Genomic DNA, 27,045 nt, shown 5'->3' with positions numbered 1-27,045 from the left:
TCATGTCTCTCCTCTTTGACTGATGATCGACTCCACACGCATTCGTGGCCCGGGGGGGAGGGGGGGAGTTGGGGGGAGTCCTCCCCCCCCCAGACGTCCTCTCAGTTAAAAATGTCCTGGAGATCAGTTTGCTGCTGTAGCAGGTCCATCGTTTCAATTGGGGAAAAAGTTCAACCATCAGTGGTGATATTGTCATAGCGATTAGACTGTTTCTTATTTGTCTAAATTTCTTTATTTTTCTGTTTTTAAATTCTCACTTCAATTTTAATTCTTGGAGAACATAGCTTCGACAACATATATCGCACTCATTATAAGAAGCAAAAGGTTATATCAAAAAATTATTAGTATAGAATCACAGAAACCCTGGTTTAGAACCAGAAAAAATACAAAACAGAGAGGTACATAGACACAGGACAATTCTTATAATTGCTTGGAAACATTATTTTCCCGCTAAGTCTTGATTCTTTTTTTCTTACTGCGCATATGATGTTTTTCATTTTATTTGTATTTTTTTTTTTTTTTTTTTACAAAAAAAGGAAAATAAAGACTAGTATTTTACAAAATGAAGAGTATTGTTCTTGAAGATGACGGTGGATTTACACAGGTGTAAAGTCCAGTTCCAATATTTTTCTGTACATAATGTATTCCATATCAGTCCCAGAAGACAGAAAAAAAGTAATGTCTTCCAAGTTTCTCAGAAAAGGTCCTATATATAGTCTTCTTGAAGGAGGATGGGGCGAGGGGGTGCTGAATTTTGGTCCATTTCCCTCTCTTTTTCCACTTTCATATAAGGATCATTGGATGGACATGTAAGGCCAGTTGAAGCTGCTCCCGGATAATAGCATATCCCTGATGAGGGTTTCAATAGGAGTTTTACCTACCAAGCGGACGAAGAACAGCTGCTCGATTACCGACGATGAGACGGTGCGGAGTGAGGGCAGCCGCAGCAGGAGCTTCCCAAAGCGGCTGGGCTGGTTCGGGTACTGGCTGCGCACGTACTCCTCCAGGGCGCACTGGGATTTCTCCTGTAAGCTCTCGATGTGAGCCGCGTCCGACAGGCCGCAAGCGTCTGTGGAACACACACACACACACACACACACACACACACACACACACACACACACACACACACACACACACACACACACACACACACGCACACACACACACACACACCACAAACACTGTGGTTAGCCTCGTCACGTCTCTGAAACCCACAGGTACATGATTTTGTGGAAAAGTTTAAGAATCGGACATTATTTTTGCTCTACGACTTCACCAAAGGGGAATAAAAACTTTTTTTGGGAATTGTATTATTGGATCTTTATATTATTAAAAAACACGTGCAACTTCCGGGGTTTCCAAAAACTTCCTATAGAGACGCACACATTCAACTCCTCTGATATAAATATTTGAAACGATCAAACTCAAATTATCCAACGTTTTAAAAAAAATAAATAAATAACCATATCGACACAAAAACCACCTGTCTAATTTAGCCACACGCACACCTCGTCTATAACGCGCAGGAAACACACTGGTTATCACTCAGCATCAGCCTTTACGTGTTATTGACAAAGTGGAATGAACAAACACGCTACACAAACATGCTACATCACACTGAGCGAGTGGGACTGTCATCCAGAATAAACAAGGGATTCTCGCCGCTGGAGGAAGAGGAGGAAGAGGAGGAGGAGGAGGACGCACGACGCCCGGTGGAGGTGCTTTTTGCCACAATTCGTGAAGAATAGAGTGGAAAATGTCATGAGTGCAGTGTGTGTGTGTGTGTGTGTGGGGGGGGGGGTTGTATAATGATGGGACGGTGCAAAAAGGTATAGGCTGCAGGCCTTAAAGGTCGCCGCTCTTGATGTCTGGGCTCTGGGGATTCAGACATAAGGAAACATAAACGGCACAGATGAATCTTAAATTACACTGGATGTAATGTGACCTAATTACTCTGTAGCAAGCTGCTAAGTCGTTTTTGCCTCTCTTCTCTCCATAGACCACTCATGGCCTGTTTTTTTTTTTTTTTTTTTTGGTGGGGGGGTGCTATAGGACAGACATGCCGCTGGAAGCAATCACACTTATTACAGGAGGAAGATGATGTCAATACTCCCGCTGAAGCAACATTAAATATCAGACAATGAGTCTGTGCAGCAACGCAGCCGAAACGTGTGTGTTTTGTTTCTTTCTTTCTTTCTTTCTTTCTTTCTTTCTTTCTATTTTTTTTTTTTTTTGGTGCTCACTGGTGGCTTCTGCATATAAAGCTCGTTGGTGTGTGATGTTTTTGCCCGTTATAAAGAGGACTGCTCCACACACAAAAAAAAACAGGCATGCGTCTGAACTGAAGCAGCAGAGCCGCCTGCGTGGTCCCACATGGAGTCTGTGGCTCTCCTTGTCACATTCTGTATTGAGCTGTGCTGTTTTAGAGACGACACAAGGAAAGACAGCTTTAGATTTCAAGCTCTAATACATTAAAACGGACGGACAGAGGCTTTTAAACCTATTCGTGATTTCTCAGTGCTATAACTCACCATGGCTAGACACAATAACCTTATGAACCCGAGGGCGACGCTGGGATCTCGGGGTGATTTACTGTGACCTCAGTCCTTTGGGTCAGAGCCCCATGTATGCAAATAGCTTTTGATTAACGCTGAGTGTCCATTTTAAGCCCCTAGAGCAACCACTACGGAGGAAATGAATCGTCTTCTGATTTTATTTGTTTAAAAAAAATGTACTTATATGAATATTCGACATCCAGCTACAAGAGGGAGCTCGAAGCTTCGGCTGGGCTGCAGCTGGGCGTGTGCGCTCAGAGAAAGGCCGGTGAAAGACATCCCATAGTTCACCATTAGACCTGTCTGCATCCCTGCACCCCACTACCACTCAATAGGCACGAGTGCAGATAGCTTCCAGATTCGCAAATCACTATTTCTGCCTTGCAGGTTAGTGAATACACACACTGCATTGCGCACATATGGATAAGAAGTTAATGTAAGACAAGGAGCCTGAACTGGGGAGGAATAGTTCAGCCTGGTCACCATTATGTATGCATCAAAGTCAACAAGTCTGGTGTTATTAAGGGAAGCAAACAATCCACGCAGGGCTTGGCAAAATGCCACGTGATTCGCTTTGAGTGTATCCCATCACAACAACGAAATAATGTATTTATAAAATAGAAATAAAAATACGCGCCGGATGTGAAGTTTCTCAAACTGAGGTGGTGTGAAACAGTGAAACGTCGTGTTGTAGGAAAATGTGATCCAAAAACACTCGAGCGAACACTTCAGGATGTCACGTTGCGGTGATCGAGGGAAAAAAAAGATGTATTTATCTTGTACTAAAACGTATATTTACCTCTCAGTGTGGCGTCAGAAATCGGTGTGTCGATTTAACCGAGTTGCCAAACCTCAAAAACTGAAGAGTAGCTATTATGGCCCTCGGGACTAAAATATAAAACAAATAGAAAGCGCTCTAATTGATTGTGGTGATGTTCGATTTGCCAAAAGAGGGGAACCGAATGTTGAAAGTGGTTTGGAGCTAAATGTATGAGTTCCTATTTACAAGTTTGGTGTGGCACTTAAACTTACGAGCTTGGATAATTTATAATCTGCTTATTTACAATTTACTATTATTTTACGCGCACTGTGACATTTTAATATGGGAGGGAATAATCTATCAACAACTGATACAAATATAATACAATATAATATAAATATAAAATAATATAATATAATATAATATAATATAATATAATATAATATAATATAATATAATATAATATAATATAATATAATATAATATAATATAATATAATTTAATATAATATAATAGGAATATTTCTGTATTTTATATCCCTGTGATGTTCAGATATTAATAAATCAATACGGTTAGTAGAACCACTCAATAGAAAATGGAGATGCTTTCTAGGGATATTGAACCTGGAGATTATTTAAAAAATAAATTCAAATATGGAAAACACAATTTAAGAAAATATTTTAACAAAAACCTGTCCAATTGTAGGATGTATATAAAACTGTTCCTGAATTTTACAATGGGCCAAATAAGAAACAACAAGGTACAAACTTTTAAGGCGAGTTCAGAATTAGTTTGGGGCCTGTGGGGCGAGTTTGGACTTTCGTCTCCCCCTCGTCATCACTATAGTCTCCCTGTCATAACAGGCCTAATGGCACCCAGTGCACACAAACGTCTCCAAATTAGCCTCTAAATTACGCACCGAGCGTAAATGGGGAGTTTAGGACCGTCTTCCAGTCAGCTATCAGTTAAGCTATCAATAATATGTTTTGTTTTTTTTAAAAAACGCTGCTGGTGAGTTTTTAAAATATGCGCCAAAAGGAACTACCAGCTATAAGAAAAGTAGTGAGACAGCTGAGATTGATCTACAAACAATCTATAGAACAGTGCTGCCCTGGGTCTCACAGAAGCGATGCTCTGACACGAGTCAACTTCCATCAGCTTATTTGATCTCAGTCTGCTAAGGATTATTTCCTGCCCCCAAGACATGTGTTTGTGCACGCAAAACAGGGATAAAAGCATGCACCAACACCCATAAATGCATCAGCTGTCATAGATCACCACTCAGCGACAGGCTATTTCATCTTTACGCTCTATTATTTGACACCTGTTCCCAAAAAATTCATGACCGCGTACTCATCAAGCTCGGGTCTCTCGGCTCAGAGACGTTTAAACGTGACAAAGATAAAATATTTAAAATCTATGATTGCCACCTTTGTCCGATTATTTAAAAAAAAAAAAAAAAAAGATTCGAAATGAGTGTTTACACTGAGTTAACAAAGTTGATGCGCCTCTCTCTCAATCTGGATTTGTTTACACGTCTTAGGCTGCGGCTACTAGTGACATGGGAATGCATGTAAGCAGATATGGAGCAAGCTGTTGACAAAACAGCTATTCCACTGGAAACACAAACGTCTCGTAAACTCAGATTTGTGACCAGCCTATACTTGACAGCCATATTCTTGACGCCACCGCGTTTCGCCCTGCGAGCCTCGCTCTCTGTAACGTTTCAGTAAAGTGGGCCCCGTTCGATTATAGACATGTTCCTGTGTGACATGTCAGACACCCACCTGATGTGAAAAGCACGATGGCCTTGAGGCAGCTGTACTCTGCCGAGTCTACGTGCAGAGTCTTAAGCTTCTCCACTTGCTCCTGGAAGATCCGGATGTGATCCATGAAAGCCACGACTCTGTCCGCGGACATTGGGGACGCATGGAGGCCCGCCGCAGCGAGCAGAGGGGCCACATGCAGAGGCATGGAGCACTGGGCTGCGTTAAGCACAAACAACTCGCTCCACGTCAGCCTGAGAAGGGACACCTGGTCGGTGATCTGCAGGTCGGGAAAGAAAGGGATGTTTCTCGCCCACTCCACGGCGCTGAAGAGCAAACGAGCCGCCAGCTCGCAGATGTTCTCGATGCCCATGATATTGTTGGGCTGCATGCACTGGCTCCCGTACCGGGACGTGGGATAAGGCTCGGCCCGCAGCAGCAACGAGATGTATCCGGACAGATAGCAGTGGCCATTCAGAGGGTCCCCGTTCGTCAGCGCGTACTGGCCTGGGTTGGGCTGAGTTGGAGGCATTCGTCCTCGCTGAACCGCTGACAAAAAGAAAGAGAAAAAGAGGAAATGTGCATCCAGGACTGACAAACATCGTTCATGGGTACTACCACCCTCATGGAGGCTGTAGAGCCTTTCTTCTCAGAGAAGCGGCATGCAGTGAAATCTTAATGCAACACGCATTTCAGACCATATCGACAAGCGTGTGCTGCTAGTAAGACTATAATATTCCAGAGATTATTCTATCGACAACATAAACATCTCATTAAAGCAGATGAGCTGCGTCCCTCAACCTTCACACTGCTTACATGTGTGTTAAAAGACGCACACTGCGAGTTAACCGAATCCGCTCCATGGAGCAAAATCACATTTTACACTGCTTCAAAAGTACATTTAACAAATCTGGTGCTCTAAGTTTTTCCAGGGCGTAATTCCACGTCACACGCAGAGTCCTATTAATAATGCTTTGCCACGATATGAGTTTTTTAAAAATTCTTATTAATTATAATAATCAATTGCAGCCAAACACGTCACCGACGTGATTGATAATTACAGCTAAACACAATCACAATTTCACATTTTACCCACATCAAAAAGTCAGATGGGAATAAAAGGAATTCTGCCTTTGATTAATATTACAAAAATAAAATATTAATGAAACTCAGTGAACATCATCCCTGGGCATGTCTTGCGCACCACAAATACTAGATATGAAAAAAAAAGGGGACGTTTGCGTAAATTGGAAAAAAATAAAATACTTGACACGGAGAGGGGAAGTTATATGGCCTGTGTTCGCACCAGGCAAAACAATGAGCCTTGAACAAGTTCAGCGGCGTTTCTGTGTGTGTGTGTCTGTCTAGTCAGCACGAGGAGCGAGGGCGAGACGTGGGTTTGTGCGTGTGATCATTTTACATTCACACACATCTCACAAAACCACCGCTGTACAATTATAAATTAGTAAAGTGCACACTTGGAAGGGGCTATGAGCATGGCGCGCACACACACACACACAGACACACACAGACGCATACACACGCTCACACACAGGTACATAAAGGCACACACACACGCACACACACATGCATCCATACACACAGCCCTTCTTCTACTCTAAAAACACGTACGCAAAATTTACAGATTGGGCCGAATTGATTTACTTTAATTTAGTCTGCAAGAAAAAAAAAATATTTCAAGAATTTTTTTTAAAAAAAGGAGCAGATTAACAAGCCGCTTTGTTCGAGGTGACCTGCATTCACAAGGGTAGCTTAGTCTCTGTGGCTGCACTGGCCTTTCTCTCATATGCAGTAAAAAAGACGAATCACTCATGCAAACATCCCTAAAAAACACGGATGGAGACTGCAGTATGCCCAGGCATGTAGTCTGTGACCTTAATGCAATATGGCAGCCCTGTTCGGCTGCTACTAGGAATAATGAGTGGGCTTTAAAATATATATTCACCTTCCCGCCGCATCCCCACTTTTAAGCACTTCTTCAGCCGGCAGTATTGGCACTGGTTTCGGTGGTGCTGGTCAATGGGACAGTTCCTATTGGCACGACACGAGTACGTTAAGTTCCTCCGTACACTCCTCTTGAAGAAACTTTTGCATCCCTCGCAGGTGAACTGGCCATAGTGTTTGCCGCTCGATTTGTCTCCGCAAACCACACATTCAATATGCTGCTGACTCTGTCCAGAATTTTGACTCCCCTTGTCCCCGGCGGTTCCCGGTGTGGACGGGGGTCCCGGCTGGCTGGGGGTCTGCGGAGTGTGCGGCGCCGCCGACGCCGCCTGCTGCTGCTCCCTCGCCGGCTGCGCTGCTGGGTTGGGGCCGCTCGGAGGTCCTCCGGCCACGTCTTCCTGCGGATCTCGCCAGACGCTAACTACCATTGCCATATCTCGCCCCCGGAAAGTGCTATAGAGCGAAATGATCGCCGGTGTTTATGGAGCGTAGAGGAGGAAAAAAAAAAGGAGATCTCAAAAAGATGGGGCAGTGCAAAGTCAAATCGGAGCACGCAATCTCATATGGGGTAAGAAGGGGAGTAGAGCGCGATCAATACATTCAAAATACAGGAAGGCGATTGAATAGGCACCCGATCAGGATATGCAAGTATCGGGAGGCCAGTTCCAAGGTAAATTGCAGTCAGCCATTCAGGAATCTCTAATCTTGTAGGAAAACCCGAGTCCAGACGTAACAAATTGCAGTTTGGTATAAAATAGCCACAAAGGAGAGAAGAAAAAAAAACAGGAGAGATTCTCTTGGACGCAGGAACGAGTAAAAAAAAAAACAACCTTTTGCTGGAAAGACGCGATCCAAAGTGCTGCGGAGATAAATTCCTTTCTCTTTTCTTCCCCGTGCTCCTTTACACTCCCGTCTTCGCCGTACAGGAGGGGAGGAAAAACTGAAGAGCTGGATTTTTTTTTTTTTTTTTACATCTATATTCTTAAATAAAGCTCATCATCTCGCCCAGCAGCGAAAGAAAACAGCGTCGCCGAATGAAGTGCCCATGTATAGTTTCACCTCTCTCCAGCTCGAGGAATGGAGATACGAAGAAGAAAAGATTTAAAAAAAAAAAAAAAGAAGAAGACCAACAGCAACAACTAATAGAATATGCAAGAAGAAGGAGAGACCCAAAAAATGAATGCGCATAAACGAGAGGACCAGCAGAGCAATGTTTCCGAAACGGGGGATCTGCGCGAATGTCTGTATATAGTGAACTTTGACACTACTATTGAAACTGACACGTTTCTATGGAGATCGCTGCGCCTTATATGGTGCTCATGTCAAGGAGCCAAGAGAGGGGCTGCTGGAGACTGATAATCAAAGGCGACTGACTGGCCAGAGCCCTGCATAGAGGAGGAGGAGAGGAGGAGAGGGGGAGAGAGGGAGAGAGAGAAAATGGGAGGCTAAGGTTATAGCCAAGCCCTCTCTTTCTCTCTATTGGTTAGAGTCCCCCTCCGTTCATTCACTGCAAAAAATGTCCATCCCCAGAAGTCATCTGGGTCTCGTGTTCAAATTTTAGTATGTTATATTTTCCCCCCAAAAATACTATCGATAGAATGCCAAGCGCGGGTTACTCACTTTATATTCGCTTCCACCTTCGACCCGAATCGATAGTCGAAACATTTAAGAGCAAAAAAAAAAAACCTTAAATCAATGCAGAATCCAGAAAATGAGATTGCCTTGGAAATAAGCCGTCGATGTAAAGTCCGTGCGGTTAAAACGCGATGGGCTCCGGAAACAATTGGAAAAAAACTCGTCCCGACGCGAGATCCAGTCTCATCCTGTGCTGAATCCACCGTTCGAGCCTCGATACTGAGCCAGCCGATGTATGGATATTTTTTGCAGTGTTGCCATCTACGACTGGAGGGGCTGGGGGGCTGGGGGGGCTCTGACAGGCACAATTTACATTGAGCTCACCCCGCGCTGCTATTTACTTTGAAACCTGATTAGTATGGGCCGTCTATTGTCACCAAAAAAGAGGAAGAAACCTTGAATAGAATAGCAGAAAAAGCGGGGTAAAGGCAAAGGAGGACAAAGCTTTTACGCACGACAAATAAACCAAAAAAACCCCAAAACAAAACTGTGCGTAGCGGCGAAAAGGTGGTCTCGGGCACAGATATTCCCCAAAGTTTCAAAATGGTTCGTCTCGGACTGGTGTCTTTATCATAGAATTAACGGATGTCATCATTGGTTTGAAGCGGATTTATATTTTCACACGGCGTGTCGTCTTTGTCATGCGCATTGCGGTACATCCTTGTCCGTAACCGGCACGGTCTCATTGATCAAAACTTAAAAATTTAGTTAAAACGAGCTTATCTAGGGAGTAAAATGTCAACTGGAAGAATAATGCGTAAAAATAGTGTGTTGTACAAGCGGAATGCAGTACCAGCAGCCGACAATCGGTAAAATTAGACGGAGCAATAAGACTCATTCAGTAATTACCGAGGTCCTATAGTCTCCACAATCACGGAGCTGGTGTCACATTATGTCTTAATAATGACAGTAATTCAAAATCATGTGAAGTTGTTGGGAATTTGCATGGGGATTCCGGCTTTTTTGTACCAGGGTTTCTTCAGGCTTGCCTCCTCTCCAACTCAAAAATGTCTGGATCGCGCTGCCATCTAGCGTACATTGTACAATTACATCCTCATATTAATGCATGCACAAGGTGTGTAACGTGAATTTTTCAAACTTAAAAGTTGATTTAAATTCATATTAAGCTCCAGTTTTGCATTTTGTTTTGTCTCGTCTTTTTGATTTTATGAAAGAGTCTCAGCTTTTGATGTTTACGGTGTGTGAGGGAGAGGAAACTTTCAAAACACACTAATAAATATAGTTTGGGTCTTAACTGAAAGAAAGAAGGTGCCATACAATTTTAATTACATGCTGTTTCATTGGAACAAAATTGCGTGCGTAAATCACCTCCAAAATGCGCCAATACGCAGTTTTGATCAGGAATAACCGTCCATTATGCGTCAAATTATTATTTGATTTAATTAATTAATATAGTTTTATATAGATCTATTCAACTGTAGGGATAATAGCAAATATAATGGGGCATAAATATGCAAGTGCCCCCTTTAGAAAGGCATAGGAGGGATGGGTTGTTTTTAAAGTATTCAACAAGAGAGCTCTCTCTCCCGTCCCTGTCTCGGACACTCCACTAAAGCTCCCCGGCCATATCTCCAGCTCCTTGAAAAGGTGAAACCAATAAGATTAAATCGGACAAAGATTTTTTTTTTTCTGTAAGTGTATCATTAAGATTTAACTCCACAGATTGGGAAAAAGGGGGCTCCGCAGGAGAAGAGGAGAGTAGAGTGAGAGGGACAGCGAATGGGGAGCAGGGTAGGGGCTCTAATAGAAAGCTGGGAAACGGCGAGAGAAAAGGAGAAAGTGGACAGCAGGACATTGAAAGAAGAAGCACAAGAGACGGCGGTTGGCGGCAGAGGAGCAGCCTTCTGCTCGGATAAAACCAGCCGCTGATAAGGGAAGGTAAGCACATTTATTTCTCACTTCTCCTCTGCTGCACACTCGGTGCTCCACACACAGGGAATGTCGCGCCACATGACCGTTAACTTGGAACCCTGCAGCCGACATGGGCAGCGTCACAACTTTTTAAACTAGTGTACAGTCCAATCTTCTCCCCGCATCATCACCGATTATCGAGCCCCGCGTCTCCCCGTTCCCCAGCTGTCCTCGCCGATTTGTACCTCAGATAGTAGGAGCGTTAGGCTATTACAGACGGGTTGTACAACCGCTGGACATATAGGAGCTTTTTTTTTTTTTTTTACGCGTAACGCGCGCCTCACCTGCAAGGCTATTTGTTGTTGGAACGCGTAATGAAAAGATCGATAGCAGGCTGTTTGTCTCAGAGATAGTGTCAACGGATTGAAGGACTGATCAAGGAGAGGAGCCGGACGTCTTTTACGCCGTTTTTCCAAGCGCCAGTTTTAACCAATGTGCTCCCCCAGATGCAAATAGTTATAGATTGGCGCAAAATCCCAATACAGCGGTAAGAACACACAACGGGGATTTTTTTATTTTAAAAGAAGAGGGGGGAAAAGACAGCTGAGAGGAAATGCGAGATGAAACACAATGAGATTAATCAAAGCAGCATTATTGATGCAAAGGGATTTAAAAGAAAGATGATATAAAATAAATTATGGAGCAATGTAGGCCAGATGAACTCTTTTCAGGGCAAAACGCACTTCATCCAGCTCTGCAAAATGACCTTACATAATAACATTTAACTTAATCCTCCTACGACTCCAACATGCAGTTCATGCTAATTATTAATAATTCTACCTTGAGGTGAGTAATTCAGTTCCTATTATACCAATATTCTACATTTTCTCCTTTGAATAACAAGCGCATCTTTGGAATCTGTTAAATCCTTTAAGCATATAAAGAATAATTATCAAACTCATCTTTCAAGTAAAGGAGGCTTGTGCGCATCAGCAGCAGTAATATTACAATCAAGTTTTTTTTTTTGCTTTGCTGCCGATAATGAATCACCTTTAAATATTTATATTCATTTTTCTCCTGTTTTTAATCCAAGATGAATAAATTATCTCCCGGGTTTAATTCTACTGCCCCCCCCCCCATGTTTGCTATAGTTTTGTCAGAGGACCTCGTTAGTTAAACATTTACAGCCATAGTTTTGTCAAAATCTCGATGATCAATAACTTTTGCCCTTTCACTGAGATAACGTAGATCATAGTAGAACGCAGTGAGGGTCACCAAATTTAGCTCCGACGACGCTCTAACCAAGAAACAGCACGATCAATTGGGAAAACACTGAGGTCATGAGTGCAAGGCCCCCTCCCCATTAGAAACACACACACACACACACACACACACACACACACACACACACACACACACACACACACACACACACACACACACACACACACACGCACACACACACACACACACACATAGATGACAACAAGAGCGCGATATGGAGCATTTTAAACGGATGTAGACATTTAGGAAAAGTTGAGGGTTTGTTTGCTATATTTACTGTGTGTGATTACATCATGTTGTAGCCACAGCATAAAGCAAACTAAATAAATAAAAAAATAAATTAAAAAAAGGACTTTCAATGGTCATGGAAGCTGATTCGCTTTTTCCAAGGCTGCTGTGCTCCAAACGCCTCCTCTGTGCGCACACTGTTGTATTTCTGGACGCAGGGCCACATGCGGCCGGAGCTGACCTCTGACACCGACGCGTCCGGCCGTGTGACAGTAAAAGCAGGCCGATGCGACACAACCAAAACCCAACGATGCTCATCTTCATCTAAACGCCACCACTCAACTCCACACTGGGATCGTTTGTTCAGATTCGGGGTCGATCCGAACACGTTTGGCTCCACAACCTCTCAGATAACTTCATGCACCGCTTCTGCATGAGTGTGGCTTTCACTAACGTCATTATCACTAATAATGAAGCGGCGTAAGATTTAGTGAGTAAACACTACACGGTGTAAACATTGCGTTATGATGACGTCAGGAATTCACACTTGCACCTGTTGTTTAGCAGCATATTTCTATATAATGGGATGTTGTTTGCAGCATTTCCCGAACACGTGATCTCACTGACACCAAGGGTACAGGTTTCACATTTGACATAGAAGCAAAAGCAAGGTGTAGACCTGCTGACAGCGGCACACGTCTCCATGACAACGTGATAAATAATAGTCTTTTCTTTCTTTTAACCATCTGGTTCCAGTTTAATGTGTTGCACTAAGTTGGGTTCTCACTTATAAAACGGGTCAAAATAGTTGCTGTTCTGACATTTTGGTAAACAAACGAAGAACGAAAAAATATATGAATACAATTGTTGCTAAATCGAAACAGCATATAAATTAAGGGGTTGCTAAAAAGAAGTAAAAATCCAGAAACCCTGTAGCCTCTGAAAATATAAGACTTGGGGGGAAAAAAAGAGAAAAATATATTTTTTAAAATTCCTGCTGTGAAAACTAAATTAAATATGTCATATATTTACCAAAAAAATATTTAAAACCAAAATTTATCAAACTTATTCTCATGTTGGAATTGGAGGTTGTGTTGGTTTGAGTGGCTGTGTGTTGAAAAAGAAGGAGGGGGTGAGGGGTCTGTGTCTGTGTATGTGTGTGTGTGTGTGTCTGTGGGAGGGGGGTAGCTTCTTTTTTTTTTTTTTGTCCAAATCTGTTCCCCAAATTATTCTGGGGGGCTCAGATTTGGTGTGAAAGGGACGAGAAGGTCACTTGAAATCGCCTTTTATCCGCTGGCTTTTTTTCCTCTTCTATGGATCAGCAACTTTCAATAGACATAATCTAATCGCTCTTAATGGAAAGGCCATTCGTGAGAAATAGTGAAAATATCGTTGAGCCTATAAGACTGAAGTATTTAACAAGCAACAAGAGTTCCACGGCTGTTAATTATTTCTAGCCGCTGAAACGTATCTTATAAAAAAACCCCCCCCAAAAAAACAAAACAAAACCAAACGCTAAAAGTTTACATATCAGTTTAAAACAGACAGACGCTTAACAAAAGTCTGTGTTTTCAGGGTTGATCCTATCACAGAACTGTTCATTCCTATTTCATTAAATCGCTGCGTGCGATTTTGTAAAGTTATCTTCTCGCCTGAATAAAAAAAACAAGGATTTTTAAAATAATTAAATAAACAAATAAATGTAACTGTAAAAATAACATCACTCCAGAGTGAATCTGAGTTTGTAAGTAGATATGATTGTTTATTTCCTCATTAATTTAATACAGCCTCCAGATATCTCAGCTCCTTCGGTTTTCAGATGCGACGAAATGAAAGTGTTTTTCCATGCCTTTTTTTTTGCAACTCAGAATATATAACTGAGGACAATAACTGCAATGGCTTCCCCCAATTAGGCTTGAGGTTGGAGTTAAGTAAGAGGAACTGTCAGTTTAAGCTATGGGCGATGGCTTTATTGCACACTAACCATCATTTCTTTAGAGCCCATGTGCTAATTACTGTGGATGGTCCCAGAGATGGAGATTATAAATCCATTAGCGCCCAAACCATCGTGGTTCCGCATTGCCAACATGTAATTTTACAGTCCACCTTAAAAAACAACAACCCCAAACATCCCAAACTTTAAGTGCAGAAGCTGCATGGAGGGTTTGTGTTCATCAGAAAGCCAGAGCGCATATCAGTCAGCAGCTCAGCCCGAACACAAACTCAACTTAGCAGAACAGAAAATTAACTGACAGCCCAAAACGTCCCATGGGGTTTGGACTGTCAATGGATTGGTTTAAAAGCAACTGGTTTTTACGGTGTTCCCTGAACGCAGCCCTGCTATTAGAAATGACCCAACACAGCATCATTTTAATATCTTCAATTTGTATTTTATGCAACTTTGAGGAAAATCTATTTATTGTTATTCCTCATGTAGGGGAAGGGGGTGAAACACCCAGGGGGCGACGCAGCCTTAAGGAATAAAGTGAATTAAAATAAGACTTAATATCACTTTGACTGCGTTTTACAGAAACCGGGACCCAAACGGGGTTGGGGAGGGGAGATGGGTGTGTGGTGGTGGGGAGGCTGCGTCTCACCCTTTAAGTAATTTATTTCGGGGAAATCGGAGGGCAAAGGTGGAATTCTTGAGAAATTCAACAAGGATAAGGGGGCTTTAGGAATTCTGCACGCAGATTACCTTTCATCCCATCCTCACAATATCCGACAACACACAGTAGAAATATAGCTCCGCGACAAAAGAGCCAGATTACCCCCCCCCCCCCGACACAGGAGAGTGCAAAACAATTTTTAAGAAGTATTGCGATTATTACGGAAGGGCACAAGTGGAAAGGGGGGGGGGAGGGGGGCGAGAGAGGGAGGGTGGTGGGGTGGTGGGGGCATCAGCAGAGATTCCCTTTATGCTTTGAAAGGGGGAGGAAAAAGATGACATAGCTATAGTGTCCAGTCCCTGGATGGTGAATCTATTTAAAGGAAGTCTGTCCAGCTTGTAATGCTGACAAATATATTTATGGTGTCTAAAATCAGGTGGAACTGAAAACCAGAGTGTTTACAGGAGAAAATAGAGAAGTTTATTACTGGTCATGATGCCTTCCAGTTATTTTTAACACCAGATACAACGTTTGGCTTCTAAGTAAATGAGTGGCATCACATCAGCAAAGCCTCATCTCCACACACCCCCCCCCTCCCAAAAAAACAAAACAAAAAAACAACAGAAAAAAAACCCCAAAGAAAAAACAACCGCACACAGCAGGAGATTAATTAAAAACGTAGCATAGCTGAACCATCAGCAAGCTGGAGCTGAGGAAGGCTGAGCAGACCCGGCGCAGTGGAGTTAACACCAGAAAATCATTTCTCACAAACTCTCAGAGGCAATTTGGAGTCAAAATCACATTTATTTTATTTGTGTTTGGCAAACTTGAAAACATTTTTTTTTGTCGTAAACGTATGAAGATGAAATCAAGTTGTGCTTTATTTAAACCCCTCCTGCTAAAAAACACTGAATTATTAGATATTATAATCTTAAATATCACACAGATGAACCAATATGTCACCAATTTTTCTTTTAATTCATCAAAATCTCTAGAAACACTTAAAGTACATCAAGCACCAGACACAATATCCTCTTTAGGATATTGCGTATTTTCTGTTTGAAGGGTGTGTGTCTGACTGTTTTGCATGTGCATGCACATGTGTGTAAAAAAAAAAAAAGACAGTGAAGTGAAGGTGGGCTGCGCTTTAGTGTCCAGACCTGGCAGATTGTGACCTTATCAATGTGAAACTCCTACGATAAATTATTCATAGCACCTGTTTGATGTCTCTGGCCAAAGAATGACAAAGGTGTAAGGACTTGAGATGCATCTCACAACCGACTGCGCCTACCTGTCTCCTCTTGTTTTGTTTAAAAAAAAAAAAAAAAAACAGGAAAGAGAAGTTGGACAAAGGAGAACGATAAGAAGGGAGTGACCAGAAAACAGCTTGAGATAACAAATGACACATTTGCAGATATACTGATTAAAGTGTAAAAGTGTGTCTTACATCCACGGAAATGAGGCGTGACATTGCTTGACGTCAACTCCTACTTCCTGCTTCATCTCCAACCTCCATGCGTGAAGCAGATCTACCTTGACCTTTGTGACAGAGTTCATCTTGTGTCTCCTTGCAGGCCGAGAGAGCGACGCGGCAGCCGGGCTTTGGGAACACAACGTGATGGCGTGGGGTGCAAAGACACCAACACCCGGGGATGAGCTGTGAATTAGGGCGAGTGCTGGTTGATTGTAGGACGGTGACGATGATTCCGCTACTCAGGATGAGCGTTGGAACCACTTGACACGACAGCCTTGCACCGACGAGCTGATTGTGCTCATTCAGACGTGCGGTAAATATGACCTCAGTGCTAAATTAATAGATTGTAAGAGGCTCTTAATTTTTACTGCTCAGTTTGGATTTAGTTCTTTCATTGAGTACGTTGCTTGCGCGTTTATCAAGTGCCATTCAAAGCTCTTTTTTTGTTTCTCAGACTTGAATCCAAGCATCCTGGAACTCAAATTCTTTCTCAGTGATTTTCTTTGGAAAAAAAAAAAAAAGAGACCCTAGTATGATTTTCGGGAAACTGGCAGCTGATCTTTTTTTAAGCTGGAGGTCGACATAACACTCGGTATTAATAAAACAAATAGGATCTGGATGGATATTAATGACCAAATGCACAAGCTTGAGTTATGTGTGAGCGCGATGTAGGAGAGCAAAGGAGACGCTCTCACATGTTTGCGTGTTTACTTGCGATAGTAAAGTCCCTTTCCCTCAGATGTCCCCTTTGACCTTTGACCTTCACCCTTCAGGGTCAGCTCCCTGACAAACGAGACGGTCGAGTTCTGGCCAGAACTTGGAAACATTCCACAACAATCTTCTCTCCTCCTTCTCCTCCCCTCGCCTCGTATCCGTCATCGCTCGTCCCTCTCACTCCTCTCGCCGTCTCTCCTCCACGACTTCCAACGGTCTCATTACGAACAAACATGTTTTATTGTATTTTGCTGCGGGAATCTTAGAGTGCACGCCTTTCAAATTAAGAATTACAACATGGGTTAGATTTAACAATCCCCCCTCGACATCTGCCTTGTGTAGAGAGAAAACAAAAGAATATGATCTTTGTTGGAGGAGAAGAAGCTGTGTTAAAGATTTGGATACTACAAGCCTGTACTTTGAAGGAACACTGTGTGTTTGGAAGTCTTGTCTTGTGATGTCAAGGATGAGAAATGTTCCAGTGTGTTTTTTCCCTTCTTTTTTTTTTTTTTTGAATTTTTTTTTTATAACACACGCTGCTGGCTCTTGCATTTCCGGCAACATTTCTCACCCTGCCTCCTTCGCACCATCCGCCTCGCTGCAATATCCCCACATTTTTTTCATCCTTTTCCCTCCTGTCCCTTCCCTCCCCTCTCTGGACTCTTCCTCTCTGCTGCCCCATCCCTCTCTCTCCCTCCCCTTCTCAAAGCACATGCAGTCTCTCTCTCTCCCCCCTTCTATTTTTCCTCCACCCACTATTTTCTCAGATTTTTCTAACGTGCCGTTCCACAGAATGCTACCACCTGTGTCTTCGGGGTGAGAAAAGGAGGGCTATTTGGTATTCCTCTTGGTGAAGCTGGTTAAGATAAGTGGCAGCCTCCATTACAATGACACGGTAAATAACAGCTGGGTTATCGCGCTTCTGTATTACCTGTATTGTTTTTTTTTTTTTAATAGAATGACCCCAGTTTCTTTCCCGTCACCGCCTACCATCAGAGCTCTAGCTGTAAGTCACTGCTGTAAAAAAAAAAGAAAGAGAAAACAGAAATATGTGCAATCACTACCGATGAACGACGTCACCGGATCCGACACCATGCCGCAAAAAAGGAGCCTGGAGACCAACAAAGCCGGCTGATACAGTACGCTGAGTGGTTTGTGCTCTTGAACTTGCTTTCATAATGATGTAACATGAATAAAAGGCGATGCAACATGGCAAAGATCTCAATAAAAATGCATCAATCTTGATATGTGTGCATTTGTGTGTGTGTGTCCCCCCCCCTTCACTCCCAGTTGAATTGCGACACCATTTGATGTGCGGCTGTGATGCGATTCATCCGAGGGCACAGCTGCTTCGCATAGATCTTGGCCTGGACAGGACTATTTCTTGACAGGGCAGCTGATCACGTGACTTAATTACATTGATACATCTGAGCTCTAATTGGCTGTGCACTCATCTCCCTCTTTCTCTCTCTCTCTCTGGTGGATCTGTGTGCAAGCATTCAGCTCTCTGCTTTCAATAGTCCAATTGCGGCTTGTGTTTTGTCTTGTAGGCAAAAAGGGCAGTGAGTTCCAAGCAAGTCTGTAGATCACATGCTGCTCCTATAAGACCCAATATGCAGAAGAATATATCACAATGCGCATAACTATGCCACTGCAGAAAGTAGTGCTACACACATAATAAAAGTGGTGCAGCAGGACGGCTAAGAAAAGAGATTTTAATATACAAATAATGCAGAACTTTAGCATCTTCCTGTTTTTGCCCCATTCTCTTCTTTTGTTTACATCCGTGTTGTTGTTCACGCATTAATGATCAGTTAACTGCCCACATGTTCAGTGTCAATGAATAATAAAGCTCTAGTATCGATGTCATCACCACCAGCCCTCAACTCGGTGGGGTTTAAGCATCCAGTGAGTGACAGGCAACAAGAAAAAATATGTGTAGGCGTACATGTGTGTAATCATGACCATGGCCGCGGCGCAGTTCAGCCGATTGTGTTTACGTCCTTCTCCTCCTCCTCTTCCTCCTCCTCCTCCTCCTCCTGCTCTGTATGTCCACAGGCAGCTCAAGGATGTAAAGGAAGGGCTCACAGCCACTTGATTCCCTGCCACCACCCACCGTTACCCCAGTGTTACTAGAGCGTGGATGTCTGCCCACGTCCCCCAGAGCTCCAGACCCATTCTCCCCACCTCCTCTTCCTCCTCCAACCCAACCACCCCCCACCCCTCCACCTCCCCGCATCGCTCCCTGATTCAGTGTGTAAAAGCGCCCCCTGAATGATGGATTACTGTGTCACCGCAGCCTGCGAAGGATTAATTTGTTTCATTGATTTCTCTTTAGGCAGAATGCCAGCGTCTGCCGCTTCCCACCTTTTCCCCAAGACTCGCAGCTGTAATAGACGGTAATGGCCTAAGACAAATCAACCCGTTTCTTGTAAAAATAGCACCAAATAACCCTCTCCACCTTCCAGCCTGCACTCTACTCCCAAGCACATCAGGGAGTGGTGGTAGGAGGAGGGGGTGAGGGTATACCGGGGGTGTTCGATTCATCCTCGTCCTCCATCTCTATCAGTATATCTGGCTATCCTTCCATACCGCTGTCCCTCTTTATCCTGTGCTGAGCCAGAAGAGACCATCCAGTCACTCTAACAAAGCCATAAGTCTGCTGTACTTACAGCTCCCTCTCAGGCTTCACAATGGATGGGTAATGACAGCGCTGTCTGGAGGGGGCTGTGGGAGTTGGGCCATTCTCTCCAGTAATGGAAGCAGTTACTGCCATTCCCTATACACCTGCAGGTACAACGAACTGTTAACCACTGTGATGTATGGCGAGGTCTTACCACACTAGGGTTAGGTTGAAGGGTTGCAGTGACACCGCTGAATTAGGACATGTCTACACAACACCTCTTTTTTTTTTTTACCCCTTCCTGCCTCGCTTGAACTTATTCCGCCGCACACGGAGATCGATGGAGGTACATTTGGGGTTATTAATAAACAAATATGTACCGATGAATCAGGACCGGTTCAGCTTTGAGCTCCGCAGACTGACAATCCAGCACGCCGTTCACTGATTTAACGCAGACGTATAAGACGCCGCCACATCTTTACTAGCCTGTCACTGCTTTTTGAACGATGAGAAACCCAAACTGCCTGTAACATTAAGCACAGCACTACAGGCTGACTGTCCTCCAACACTTTCCAGTTCCACAGAGATTTACGAGCAGAACCAGATCCATTAATCCGTTGTTGATTTGCTGTGGCTGCCCCGCAGGGTTTTTCAGGATCAGATATCATGCAGTGCTGAAAATTCACGCTGTCGCACAATGGGGGTAGACGGAGACGCCCCGATCGGGGTTGGAAAGCTGCATTTTTTGGATTTCTTTAAAAAGTCATTTGAATATGGTCTTATTCACACACACACACACACACACACACACCTGACAGATATATGAACTTCTGACGGAGAGCACTGTCACTTACATGAAAAATTACAACATGAAGCAGAGTGACAATCCATAGAGGGCTCGATACCGGTGAATTAGAGCTGCTACACAATGTGATAATGACCCCGGCTGCAGGGAAATCTCATCAGCTGCAATCAATTTAACAGTGTTTACAAAGCCACGGGCTGGGGCTGGTGCTGCAGGGGGTGGGGGGGTGGTTGGGATGGAGCAGTGGTCACCTGGTATTCCACTAGATCTCCTGCTAAGCTGGCCTCTCCTGGGTAAACCTCCACAAAGCCTCCTCATGTCTGACACCACCAGGTCCTTCAAATACCGCTCTCAGACAGAGGATTAGGTAATCTCACCATGATACTGCCTTCCCCCCCCCCTTCTTTCTCTATTTCTATCATCTTTTCTTCCTCATTGTTGTCCGGTCTGTGCCCATGCATTCTCACACCTCCTCCCTCCTCTTCCTCCTCCTCGTCACTCCGGCCTGTTGAAGAGCTCGTTCTACTCAGGGCACAGCTATTCTCAGGGGTCCTTAAATTCTTAAGTGCCTCCAGAAAAGGTTAGTTGGCAGGTAATTGTGCATCTGTGGTGAGGCTTATCTTAATTGTGGGTGCTTGAGTGGGAGATACACTTACTTTGATGAAGACACAGTATTTTTTTTGTGCTTTGCACTCAAAGAAAGAAAAAAAAAAACGTTAGCAGAAATTCGTACCTAATTTATCTGTAATTAGAATGTCTGAAACTTTTTTGGACGTGATAGATGTCTTTTTTTTTTTTTTTAAACATATTTTTGCATCATTTACCGGTACTGGCTTTTCTAAGTATCTCTAGCAAGTTTCCGTAATAAACTCTCATTTTCTCTACTTATCTGAAAAGCATAGAAGAAAAAGTAATGCCAACTTTTTATACCTCCATACTGCATACAACACACACACACACACACACACACACACACACACACACACACACACACACACACACACACACACACACACACACACACACACACACACACACACATTAATGGGAAGCTTTAGGGGGGGTTAGTGTTTGCATCGCCCCAGTCAAAGGTCATGCCTGACCAATGAAATATTTCCAGAGTGTCATCAATAACTCAGACATGCAGACTAATACAGTATGGGATTGCGAGGAGGGCAAGGAAGTCTGCTGCGTTTGCTTCGAGCAGAATGGATGAACAAGAGGCCAAAAGGTTACTTGACAGACTCCCCCCCCCCCACCACTTTGCCCCTGCAACCTCGCCTATGCGCATTTGATAGCGACAGGGGCAATTATAAAGGTATACTTCAGACGGGTCAAATGGGAGAGGGCAAAGTGCGGAACCTTTAAAGCACAGGCCAGAGTCAAAGGTTAGGGTAGATGCAGGACATCGTAGCGTGCCGCTGGGCGAAGGGGTAATGGAATCAGAGCTATAAAGACCCAGACTGATGAGTAGGATGAAATTGATCGCGGCTTCTCTTTATTTATGTGATGCTTTCAAAGAGGTAAATAAAATTTAAACATCCAATCTATTTCAAAAATGGCGTTTGGCTTGACTATGCACATTTGGTGTGTGTGTGTGTGTTTGTGTGTTCGTGAACCGTGTGATATCCATAGAAATTTTTGGCTTCATCGCTATTTGATATGAACAACCCCAAGGTCAGGGATACATTTGACTTCAGTGACCGATGTCAAATGTACGGGTCAAAGTGGAATTGCCTGAGTCTGGCCAGTGCAAAGTTTGCTCGTCAACGTTTGTGCATCCCATTGGCAGTGATTTATGAAGGGAGATAAGCATACAGATGGGAAGAAAACACTCTTTTTCTCTTATCCCGTCAGACTCGGTAAATACACTACTCACTCATATCAATCACCATGTCACAGTGAATTGCCATTGTATGCTTCCTGCTCAGATTAAAAACTGCTTTTGTCTTGCTCTGCCTTCTCCCTCCAGCTCTGGGGAGCACGCTGGCTGTGCTGTCGCTATTGCACTAGCTCTATATTAGCATTTCAAACAGGTGCATCACAAAAGTAGTGAGTATCATAGTCAGCGGTATGTTAGTTACATGCCATCCTGCTTGGATGGATTCCATACTGTATCAATCATACGCTATAGCTGCAAGGTCCTCAAAAGATGCTGAGAGGAAAACTGGAAGATCATTTTTCCCAAAAATGGTGCTGTGTGATGAAATGGTTTTGTTACAGACACAAAGTTCAAGAGACAGATGCGGTATTTTATTGTCATGGAAGGACTTTGTATGTATTTAACTAAAAAAACTATGTAGATATAAGTATTTCCACTCACGTTGGCCAAAATTTTACGATACAGTAATCACGAGATGAATGAAAATCTACTCCCAGTCCTGCATCTGAACACATTCCCGGACCAGAGCAGCTTCTATGGGGCCGAAACGCGTTTCTCGTGTCCTCCTTAAATGTAAAAACCAGCCTGTCATTGGTTTTTTGTTAACTACCCCCAAGTGGTTCAGACTCCAGAGAGGGAAAAGGTCCAAAGAAAAGAGCATGCGTTTGAACAGCTGGCCAAAACGGAAACACGGTCTCATAAGCTGCTTTTAACCCAAACTATAAATACCAAATGTTCCTTTCCTGTAATAATAATAATAAATGCATTGTTTTCCTTTATTGCACGTGCTCTGTTTTTCCATGATTAAATCAAAAAGGGTGGGAACATGCCACCCCATGGACACCAGTCTATATTCACCATTCTATATTCACACTCTGTATATCAGCTTGCATGCACCCTCAATCTGACACAAGCCTCTTTAACACCAACAGTAGTAAACGTATAGAATGTCTCTCCTGTGGAAATCATATCGTTTTCAATTCGCCGGCCGCAGAGGTCATCTCTCAGGATTAAATTCTTCCTATTTTAATTCCAGTGATAACATTTGTCTATCCACCCTCCCCTCATTGCTGTCAGAGCAACAGTCCTAAAGGTTTATATACAGGACAGGTTCTGAACAATCTGTCACATTCATCACTATTTCCCATTCACCACGGGGCGTTTGAACCACATTAGAATCTATTACCGGCATGCAGATCCAATCCCCCCCCCCCCTTTGACAATACAAATCATGATAAGATGGCGCGGCGACTCCATAAACACTCACGTACATCATGAGCTGGGCTGGATGGCAGATCCCATTCATATGGATGGAATCAAGACACGTATATCATTACATCTCTGTCCATCTTCAACCTGTGTCTGCAGCTATACCATTCAAACAATAGACATACATTTGATGGCCACGTTTTTTTTTTATGTGTGTGTGTGTGTGTATGTGTGTGTGTGTTTATCTGCAGGAGCATCCATCAATCAGGGGGTAGGAGTTCCAAATCAGCTGCTTGATAGAAGAGATTTATGGCGTAATGCATCAAATCAACAGACCTTTACAGTAAAATATGATTTTATCAATAGGGCTGATCAATAGTGCATGCAAGACGCTGTGTAATTATTACAGAAGTCTGTATCAATAAAACTGTCACGCATGACCCCTCCACTCCAGCCAAAGGCGATGGCACTGGGAGTCACAGACAGACGAATAAAGGTTTGCGCTGCGGCTTCGAGATGTTTGATTACCCGAACATAAGGTCACATCTTTGATGCGCCATAAGTCATCCGGACATCTCGGCCGACACGAGGAGATTTCTTCCTGCCGCGGGTACTGCTGCATCACAAATACACACAAGATGGTTCTCGTGAGTCAATTAATACCAACGGGTCTGTATAAAAACCCTCACTGTTGGAGACTTGGTCTTCCTTGCACCGCTGCAGACATCAGAGACTATAAATGATTGAGAAGCGGATGAATGTCTTTGTCGGAGTTAGGATCACTCATCCTGAAGCACGCCAATCCAGAAACACTGCTTTGTGTTACATGTTAGTGGAAGCTTTCTGCATTCACACACACACACACATACACACACACACACAGAGTACACCAGAGAGAGAGCGTGAGGCAGGGACCAATGAGGCAGTTTATATCGGGATTTTGTTTCACAGCCACGGCCTCCTGGGAGAGAGGGGTCTGCCAATAACACTTAAGAGACAGAGCAGGAAAAGTAAGTGCTTTTATTACAGCTCATCACTCATGTAATTTCTGGCAGCATTTGTGATTACAGATCAAGTGATTGACTAACTACACATTCGGAGGCTGAGTTATGAACCGAGCGTCTACCATTCCAGCCGCGGCTGATTCTCCATGTCAGCTGTAACTCATCCTCTCCTAGGGCGCTAAATCAAAGACAACACTGCGACCGGAAGAGTTAAATAATAACTTGAGCATTATTGTAAATCTGTCAGAAATTAAACTTGCGTGGACGTAGTTTTTGGCCCCGATGTTGATTCTGCATGGGGTGAAGCGGCTGGAAGGAAGGGGGGATCGATAGAGGGCCTGATGGAGGTATTGATGGATGACAGGTAAAGTGGGTGTGCGTGCGGCGCTGCTGTTTGTGTATGTGTATGTGTGTGTGTGTGTGTGTCTAAGGGGTGGGATTGAATCACCCGGGGGTTAGGTAGAGAGCACGGCTCAGGGTGTTTAATCGACAGGTCTCACCTTGGATCGATCGGCAGGAGTCTCGCAGGGCAGGAACGTGATACACACAACCAACACCTACTCACACACACCAAAACAAACCATAGGGAACGCAACAGACAATGAGATGGGATGTGGGCAGATGTCTCAATGTGATTAGTTAGGTTTGGAACACAAGAGAGTAAATCTAAAAGCACTTATAGCGTCTTACTCATCACTCTCCTGGAGCGGTAACTCCGATAAGTACAACTGATAATTCTTTTTTGCAATGTTAGCATTACTTCATTTGCCTTAAAAGACTCTGATCAAAGTTATTAGCTTCAAAATGGATTCAAATTCCTTGTTTGGTATTATGATGAAAGCAAAACAGGAAGAAAAAGATCAATTATTCAATATTTCTACATATCTAAAAACTTCCTACCACGATTCGTGAAAGTATTTGGAACCGTTAACAAATAATCATTACAATATTACACTGCTCAAATCATTTGGAAATGACTTGTACTTTCATTTAACTGCCATTCACGCGATATGTGTGTGTGTGTCTCACGCTGGCAGCTGTTACGCAACACCAGGTTATTCACAAAAGGACCTTTGTGTCGAATTGGATAATCAAAAAAACATGCGCCATTTACAATGAAATCCCGACAAGAGGAATTACCATGTGGTTGTGGTCCACGCCGTGGCAGAGAATCACTTTGCGTATAGCGCAAGGCTAATGAAGGACCTCTCACCAAGAAACATAGCAGACGGAACCAGAGCAAAGACACAGAGTGGAGTGGGCTCAAAGGAACCCCTGTTTCCTGTAATAAACCTATTTTTCTTTGAGAAACCTCATCGTACGGTATTATCTCGCACAAAGCCATGTGCATGTGTGACTCATGCCGCAGAGATGGGCAGCCATGAAAACACTCCACCGTGAAATGTCTTACAAGAGGCCAACATCTGAGGGGACGATATGTCTTCAATAAACAGCATACTGTAAGTATTAAAGCGAATGCGGCTCGGTCGTACGCAGAGACAAAAACTCAAGCCTCTCAAGTTCCGTCGAGATGTAGAGATTCAAGGTCTTCGCAGCTCAGACACACGAATGAAATCCTAATGCTTTCAAATGAGGTCAAGGTTCGTGGGTGTCGTTAACTGAGACGGTTTGTAAAGCAGAGTGTATTTGCCAAATCACAGTGGTGGGTAAAGAGAAGGCCATTAATGCTGATCTGGAGTCTGTTTTGGAGAGCTCTTACAGAACAAAACAGGCTGTTTGCCCGTCACCTTGGAGCCCAAAGAATTCCGTTCACGTGGTCTCCTGAAAAGCATTATCAAGTATATAATAGTTTGCACATTCTCGCTACACGGACTCTCTTTTTTGTTTCTTTTTTTTTGGAGTAAAATACTTTTGACATTGATAATTTTTTTATTTTCATTTCAAATCGCTCACATCACCCCGATGCCAGAAAATAAATCCATTTGAACATCAGATAAATCAAATGGATTCTCTACCGCTGCTGGAGGACGGAACTGGATCTGTAGATTCTAATGAATTTTTCGGAGGTGTGCTAAAGGAAGACTCCGCTCTCCTGCTTGTAGGACGGTACCTGGAATATTCAGGGGACGAGGAAGTTGAAGAAAGCGACATTTTATCTTGCAGTTCTGGGAGGAAGAAAGAGGTGGAATTGTGAATGTACTGACCAGGGTTTAAACAAAGAGAAGAATTGTTAATTGGAGACTTGAGGCCTGTGTGCAGTTCGATTCTTGAACTCTGACAAGAAACTCTCTGAGCTGCAGGATCTGAACGGATCCCAGGGGGTCCGGGTTCGGGTCTGAGCCTGGGGCTCTGCAAAATGCTGTTGTCACGTCTAGATTTTTGGACCAATTCCATCAGATGTGTAGATCTTTCCTGAAAAAAAAGAGAACAAACATAAAGAAAAAAAAATAATAAAAAAAAGAAAACAGTTCAGCTCGTGCAGAGAATTTGCTTTCCAGTGAACACAAAGGCTCGTGAACTTTTAACTGCTCCCTGTTCATAAAGAAGTTGACAACTAAAGTCCATCTTAGACAAACAAAGTGGTTATGAGCAACGAAACCACTTTGATTGTCTCAATAATATACTAGAATGGACTTTTATTGTGAGCATTATAAATAAGGGTGGGCGGTCCCTTGACATCACCAGGTCATCCAGAT

The 27,045-nt window shown here is 43.4% G+C and overlaps 2 protein-coding genes and 1 long non-coding RNA gene across 3 annotated transcripts in view; 1 reads left to right on the top strand and 2 right to left on the bottom strand.

Moving 5' to 3' along the window:
* Positions 1–2: 2 nt before the first annotated feature.
* On the bottom strand, positions 3–7,926 carry nr2f1a (nuclear receptor subfamily 2, group F, member 1a). The gene is made up of 3 exons (XM_068310635.1): positions 7,051–7,926; positions 5,106–5,633; positions 3–1,069 (listed from the first exon to the last, which is right to left on the bottom strand). Exons 1-3 carry the CDS (start codon positions 7,481–7,483, stop codon positions 795–797), a joined length of 1,236 nt encoding a protein of 411 aa, XP_068166736.1. The 5' UTR covers positions 7,484–7,926; the 3' UTR covers positions 3–794.
* A 2,202-nt stretch (positions 7,927–10,128) lies between these two features.
* LOC137592452 (uncharacterized) lies at positions 10,129–18,354 on the top strand. Its single transcript, XR_011035025.1, has 3 exons — positions 10,129–10,292; positions 10,368–10,583; positions 16,252–18,354. It is a non-coding gene; the product is annotated as an uncharacterized lncRNA (long non-coding RNA).
* A 6,052-nt stretch (positions 18,355–24,406) lies between these two features.
* LOC137592789 (uncharacterized) overlaps positions 24,407–27,045 on the bottom strand; it is a 268,825-nt gene continuing 266,186 nt past the window's right edge. The window contains exons 14-15 of the mRNA XM_068311193.1: positions 26,554–26,761; positions 24,407–26,459 (exon numbers count right to left, since the gene is read on the bottom strand). Of these exons, the coding sequence (XP_068167294.1) occupies positions 26,398–26,459; positions 26,554–26,761 (270 nt within the window). The 3' untranslated portion in view covers positions 24,407–26,397. The remainder of the gene's footprint in view (positions 26,460–26,553; positions 26,762–27,045) is intronic.

Source organism: Antennarius striatus, chromosome 3 (assembly GCF_040054535.1).
Source record: "Antennarius striatus isolate MH-2024 chromosome 3, ASM4005453v1, whole genome shotgun sequence".
Classification (NCBI taxonomy): Eukaryota; Metazoa; Chordata; class Actinopteri; order Lophiiformes; family Antennariidae; genus Antennarius; species Antennarius striatus.
This window is presented reverse-complemented; position numbering and strand designations above follow the sequence as displayed.

Coding starts and splice junctions, on each gene's coding strand:
- nr2f1a (XM_068310635.1), bottom strand. CDS start 7,483: ATGGCAATGGTAGTTAGCGTCTGGCGAGATCCGCAGGAAGACGTGGCC. Junction 5,634..7,050: donor AGTGGGGATGCGGCGGGAAG/GTGAATATATAT, acceptor TCTTTTTGTCAG/CGGTTCAGCGAGGACGAATG. Junction 1,070..5,105: donor CATCGTGCTTTTCACATCAG/GTGGGTGTCTGA, acceptor TGTGTTCCACAG/ACGCTTGCGGCCTGTCGGAC.